The sequence below is a fragment of the Mandrillus leucophaeus genome, unplaced genomic scaffold, assembly GCF_000951045.1.
Source record: "Mandrillus leucophaeus isolate KB7577 unplaced genomic scaffold, Mleu.le_1.0 Scaffold148, whole genome shotgun sequence".
NCBI lineage: Eukaryota > Metazoa > Chordata > Mammalia > Primates > Cercopithecidae > Mandrillus > Mandrillus leucophaeus.
In genome coordinates this window covers 5,418,247-5,424,981 of record NW_012101454.1, presented here as the reverse complement: position 1 = coordinate 5,424,981, position 6,735 = coordinate 5,418,247, and the positions used below count along the sequence as shown (strand labels likewise).

The following is a 6,735-nucleotide window of genomic DNA, read 5'->3' as shown; positions in this document are numbered from 1 at the left end:
TTGGGAGGCTGAGGCAGGAGAATCGCTTGAACCCAGGAGGCAGAAGTTGCAGTGAGTCAAGACTGCGCCATTGCATGCCAACCTGGGCAACACAGCAAGACTCCGTCACCAAAAAAACCAAAACTAAACAAAAAAGCCAAAAAAACAGATGCTGGCAAGTTTGTGGAGAAAAGGGAATGCTTTCACACCGCTGGTGGGAATGTAAATAAGTTTAGCCACTGTGGAAAGCACTGTGGTGATTTCTCAAAGAACTCAAAGCAGAATTACCATTCAACTTAGCAATCCCATTATTGAGTATATACCCAAAGAAATATAAATTGCTCTACCATAAAGACACAAGAATGCACATGTTCATCACAGCACTGTTTACAATAACAAACATACAGAATCAACCTAAATGCCCATCAGTGGTAGACTGGATAAAGAAAATGTGGTACATATATACTATGAAATGCTATGCAGCCATAAAAAGAATAAGATCATGTCCTTTGCAGCAACATGGATGGTGCTAAAGGCCATTATCCTAAGTAAACTAACACAGGAACAGAAAACCAAATACTATACATATTCTTACTTACAAATGTGAACTAAACATTGAGTACATATAGATACAAAGAAGGGAACAACAGATATCAGGGCCTACTTGAGGCTAGAGGATGGGAGTAGGGTGAGGATTAAAAAACTACCTCATCAGGTAGTATGCTTATTACCCGGGTGGTGAAATAATCTGTGCACCAAATTCCCATGACATACAATTTACCTGTATTACAAACCTGCACATGTACGTTTGAACCTAAAAAGTTGAAAACTTCATTTGTCTACAGTATGCTGCTAAACAAAAACTATACCAACTTCATACAACAATAACTATTTTACTCTAAAGATAATTTTAAATTATTTACATACCAGTTCATTTTATAAACAAAAAAATGTGAACAAGTTGTCTGGTTAACTATGTTGGAATACTGACATAGTTAACCAGACAATTTTCCTTTTTTGGCTACTGGCCAGTTCATGGTGATATTTTGATTAATTAAAACTTTGAGGTACACTTAATCATAAATCTAAAACTTTTAAAAATTATAAGTTTGTAGGTTATCCCAGAATAATTCTGATATGGCTACAATTGAAGTATGGCTTATTTAAAAGCAGAAGTACTTTACCAAGTTTTTTATTTTAGTACAGTTTTGCTTTTTAAGGATGTTTTTAAGGAATCAGCAAATATGTGAATTATCTCATCCTCTAAAAATTAGACCAAAAGTTTACATCCTTACATTACTGTTCTTAAACTTTACTTAATGTGTAAAGAAAACAGTTTAATGGGCTGGGCACAGTGGCTCATGCCTATAATCCAAGGACTTTGGGAGGCCAAGGTGGGCGGATCATTTGAGGTGAGGAGTTCGAGACCAGCCTGGCTAACATGGTAAAACCCTGTCTCTACTAAAAATACAAAAATTAGCTGAGCATGGTGGTGTGCGCCTGTAATCCCAGCTATTCAGGAGGCTGAGGTGGGAGAATCACTTGAACCTGGGAGGCAGAGGTTGCAGTGAGCCGAGATTGTGCCACTGCACTCCAGTCTGGGCAACAGAATGACACCCTGTCTCAAAAACAAAAAACAAAAAACAAGAGTTCAATGGTAAACAGGGATGCCATGATGTCCGAAGAATTCCTTGATGTTGTAATATATATAAAATTATAAACTTAACATGAAATTTTGAAGGAGAGTAAAACAGTATAACCTTTTGGGAGGGTAATTCTGGCAATATTCAAGATTTTAAATGTACAAATGCTACAACCTAGCAATTTCACTGCCAATTTTAAAATAGGGAAAAAGATCTAAAAAAAACATTTCTCCAATGAGAATATATAAATGACCACTAAAGGCCAGGTGCTGTGGCTCATGCCTGTAATCCTAGCACTTTGGGAGGCCGAGGCGGGTGGATGATGAGGTCAGGAGATCCAGACCATCCTGGCTAACATGGTGAAACCCCGTCTCTACTAAAAATACAAAAAAATTAGCTGGGCGTGGTGGCGGGCACCTGTAGTCCCAGCTACTCGGGAGGCTGAGGCAGGAGAATGGTGGGAACCCGGGAGGCGGAGCTTGCGGTGGGCTGAGATCATGCCACTGCACTCCAGCCTGGGGGAAAGAGAGAGACTCCATCTCAAAACAAAACAAAACAAAACAAAAAAACCACTAGCACATGAAAAGATGCTTAACATCTTCAGCCACTAGGAAATGCAAATTAATACCACAATGATGTATCACTTCACATCCACTAATATTGCTATAATTAAAAAAGGACAGATAATTACAAGTGTTGGTGAGGATGCAGAGAAATTGGAATTCTTATACATTGGTAGGAATGGACAATAATGAAGACACTTTGGAAAAGAGTCTGGTAGTTCCTCAAAAGGTTAAACAGAGTCACCATATCAGCAATTCCAACCCTAGGTATATACCCAAGAGAAATGCAAACAGTATATTCACACAAAAACTTGTATACAAATGTTTATAGAAGCATTATTCACAATAGCCAAAAAGTAAAACAATCCAAATTTCCATTAACTGATAACTGAATAAATAAAATCCATATAACTGATTAATATTTGGCCATAAAAAGAAAGTCACCGATAACAGGCTAAACATGGGTGAACCTTAAAAACACTACACTAAGTTAAAAAAAAAATTCAGTTACAAAAGGCCACATTGTATGATTCCATTGATATGAAGTGTCTAGAATCACCACCAAAAAATCCGTAAGCAGATTAGTGGCTGCCTAGGGCCAAGAGTATTACAGGGAAATGAGAGTCCACTGTGAAAGGATAAAATGTTTCTTTTTGGGATGATGAAAATGCTGTAAAATTGATTGTGGTGATGGTTGTATAACTCTGAATCTCTTAAAAACCACTGAATTGTACACTAAATGAGTGTAAACTGGATGGCATGTGAATTGTATCTTAATAAAGCCGTTACTAAAAAAGTACTTTTCAGACAGGTCGTTACATCAAAGAAAAAAAGGATTCAAATATCCCATGTAACCTTACCTTGGATACTTCTTCCTTCCCATTATTTTCTTTAATGAATACCTTTTCTAATTCAGGGCTTATTCCTTCTACATTGCAGGGCACACGTGAAACAGATGATTTTGGCACTGATATATTTGACAGTGGCATAGGAACTGACCTTGATCCAGTAGCCTATGAGATAAGATAAAGGTGGTATCAAATTATTTATGGTCAAAGCAATTAAGAACTAAGGAGTATGGTAAATATTAAAATTGAAACTCAATGAACAGAGTTATTTCTGACCTTCCAAATACAATAAAAATTCAGGTGCACATAGAGAAATTTAGGTTCTGTACTAAGAAAGTAAAATGAAAATTACATAGTCAAAATAATCATTTCAAATCCCTTTATGTAAGTATAAAGGCATAGCTGTATAATGTATATACTTGTTCAGTAGAATGGCAGAATCTTCTGCATTATTTATATTGTTTTCCTTTTTCTATTTCACGGGAACAGCATAGTTGAAGTCACGTAACTTAAATATATCACGTAAGTCCACTGCATAGCTCTGTATGAGTATGTTTAAAAGATGTTTGTTTTCTGTATAGTGACAATTACCTTCTAGTATCTTCCATTTCCATCTAAGAAAATCTGTTGGATTATTAAGTCATGTGGCAACAGTATTATGCTAAGCTCAACAACTCACTTAACAATTTAAAGGCTGTTTTCAAAAGTCCTTGGCAGGAGTTCTCAAAAATTAACTACCACTAATAGTTGTTAAGTAAAAAGTGTAAGACAAGACTTTTGATGCTTAAGGATTTATACAACAGGAAAGAATAAGAAAAATAAAGATTAATAAGGTAAAAATTAAAACAACAAATGACCTCTATCTTACACTGAATCAAGTTGACATACACGATCTGTGATAAGGTAGACTGCTAATCATGGGTTAGCACACTAATAATATTTCCCATACAATGATGTATTCTTGCCAACTGTGAGTTGCTGCTAATCAATGTCTTTTGTCTCTTATTGATGCATGAACTTTTTTCATATTGAAGTTTTCACTCTTTTTCATATATTACTATCAAGTATTTTTTCAAATACTGTTGACTCTTGAACAACATGGGTTTGACCTGTGCGGGTCGACTTACATACAGATTTTCTTCCACCTCTGCCACCCCGAGACAGCAAGACCAACCTCTCCTCTTTTTTCTCCTCCTCAGCCTACTCAACGTGAAGACAATGGGGAGGAAGACCTTTATGATGATTCATTTCCACTTAATGAACACTGAACATATTTTTTCTTTCTTATGATTTTATTAATGATCATTTCTTTTCCCTAGCTTACTTTATTAAAGAATATAGTATATAATACATGAAACATACAAAATATGTTAAGCGACTATTTTATGTTATCAGTAAGGCTTCTGTGCAGCAGTAGGCTGTTAGTAGGTTAAGTTTTTGGGAACCCAAAAGTTACAAACAAATTTTCAACTGCATGAAGGTCGATGCCCCAATCCCCATTGTTGTTGAAGGGTTAACTGTATTTTATCAAATAGGTAATCAACTTTAATCAAATATTTTTCTTTCTGGATTTTTATGGTTTTTCATATTTAAATACTTAACTTATCATGATTTATTTTTGTGTATGGTGTAAAGTCTTAGTATTCTTTTCCCCACACAGTAATCCAACTGCCCCGACATTTCTTTATGGATTCTGTATTTGATTTCCTGGAGCTACTATCTGATAATCCCTAGACAGAGTGCCACTTAATTGCTATAATTTTATATTATATTTTCATATCTTGTAGGAAAAGTCCTTTCAAATTTTCTTTTCTATTAATGGGCACTGGTTTTTCATTGACCTTTGAAGACAACTTTTCAAGTAATAAAAACAATTCATTTAAAATTTGCACTGGAACTCAAAACAATTTCAGGTAAATTGCTATTTGAAAAATACTGAATCTTCCCATCTATTAATGTGTTAAGACTTATATTTCATGTTCTCAATGATGTATGGTTTACATATTTCTTGTAAGTTTGATTCCAGGTATTTTATATTTTTATCATATTTTCAAACATGTTATTACTAATACAAGAGAAAACTGAATTTGTGTTATGTTTGTATTTTATCTAGTCATCTAGTTTCAGTTTTCCCCTTTTCATTATGGAAAATTCCAATCACAAACATAATTCAATAGAGAAACAAAATAAACCCCCTGGTACACATAATCCAACCTCAAAAATTATCAACATTTACCAATTTGTTTCATGTGAACAACGCTTTTTGGTTTTTAGAATACTTTAAAGTACATTCCAGACTTCATATTCCACCTACAAATATTTCAGTATGTATAGCAAAGGATAATAATTTTTAAGAATAATCACATGGCAAAAATTCAATGTAAAATTGAACAATTGTGTAAGTCTTCTTTGTTAAGTCAATGAGTCAACTGATCTAGTGTAAGTGCATTGGTATCCTAGAGAAAAACTGCTTGAAACACAAACAATATGTTAATTCTATCAGATTAAGAAGAAAAAGGAAGGCATAAAAGAATTTTCACTTCAAATGTCTCAGGCTTGCCAGTTTGTTTTACAGCTTTAATGAGGTATAATCGGCATACAATAAAATTCTCCCATTTTAAGTATGCAATTTGTTGAGCTTTGTTAGTATAGTCACATTTAGAACCTTCTATCATCCAAAAAGTTTCCCTAGGGCCTCTCTGTGGTCAATCCACATCCCTAAAACTTTGTTTTGATAATGTTGCCTTTTTGAGAATTTAACATAACAAATCATATAGTATGTAGCCTTTTGCTCCTGATTTCTTTCACTTAGCATGATGTTTTTGAGATTCAGTCATGTTATTCCGTATATCAGTAGTTCCTTCCATTCTACTGCCTAACAGTATTGCATGGATGCAGGGTTTATGAAGTGTTTATCCACTCATGACTTGATGTTTGTCTATTTCCATTTTTTTTCTTTTTTTTTTTATTATACTTTAAGTTCTAGGGTACATGTGCACAACATGCAGGTTTGTTACATATGTATACATGTGCCATGTTGGTATGCTGCACCCATTAACTCGTCATTTACATTAGGTATATCTCCTGATGCTATCCCTCCCCCATTCCCCCTCCCCACAATAGGACCCGGTGTGTGATGATCCCCTTCCTGCGTCCAAGTGATCTCATTGTTCAATTTCCACCTATGAGTGAGAACATGTGGTATTTGGTTTTCTGTTCTTGCGATAGTTTGCTGAGAATGATGGTTTCCAGCTGCATCCATGTCCCTACAAAGGACACGCACTCATCCTTTTTTATGGCTGCATAGTATTCTGTGGTGTATATGTGCCACATTTTCTTAATCCAGTCTGTCACTGATGGACATCTGGGTTGATTCCAAGTCTTTGCTATTGTGCAACAGTGCCGCAATAAACATACACGTACATGTGTCTTTATAGCAGCATGACTTATAATCCTTTGGGTATATCCCCAGTAATGGGATGGCTGGGTCAAACGGTATTTCTAGTTCTAGATCCTTGAGGAATCGCCACAGTGTCTTCCACAATGGTCGAACTAGCTTACAGTCCCACCAACAGTGTAACAGTGTTCCTATTTCTCCACATCCTCTGCAGCACCTGTTGTTTCCTGATTTTTTAATGATTGCCATTCTAACTGGTGTGAAATGGTATCTCATTGTGGTTTTGATTTGCATTTCTCTGATGG

The 6,735-nt window shown here is 35.4% G+C and overlaps 1 protein-coding gene across 1 annotated transcript in view; it reads right to left on the bottom strand.

Annotated features, from left to right (window-relative positions):
* Positions 1 to 6,735, bottom strand: part of GLCCI1 (glucocorticoid induced 1) — a gene marked incomplete at its 5' end in the record, with an annotated part of 146,710 nt that overhangs the window by 25,493 nt on the left and 114,482 nt on the right. The window contains one exon of the mRNA XM_011974738.1: positions 3,046 to 3,198. Coding sequence (XP_011830128.1) covers positions 3,046 to 3,198 — 153 coding nt within the window. The remainder of the gene's footprint in view (positions 1 to 3,045; positions 3,199 to 6,735) is intronic.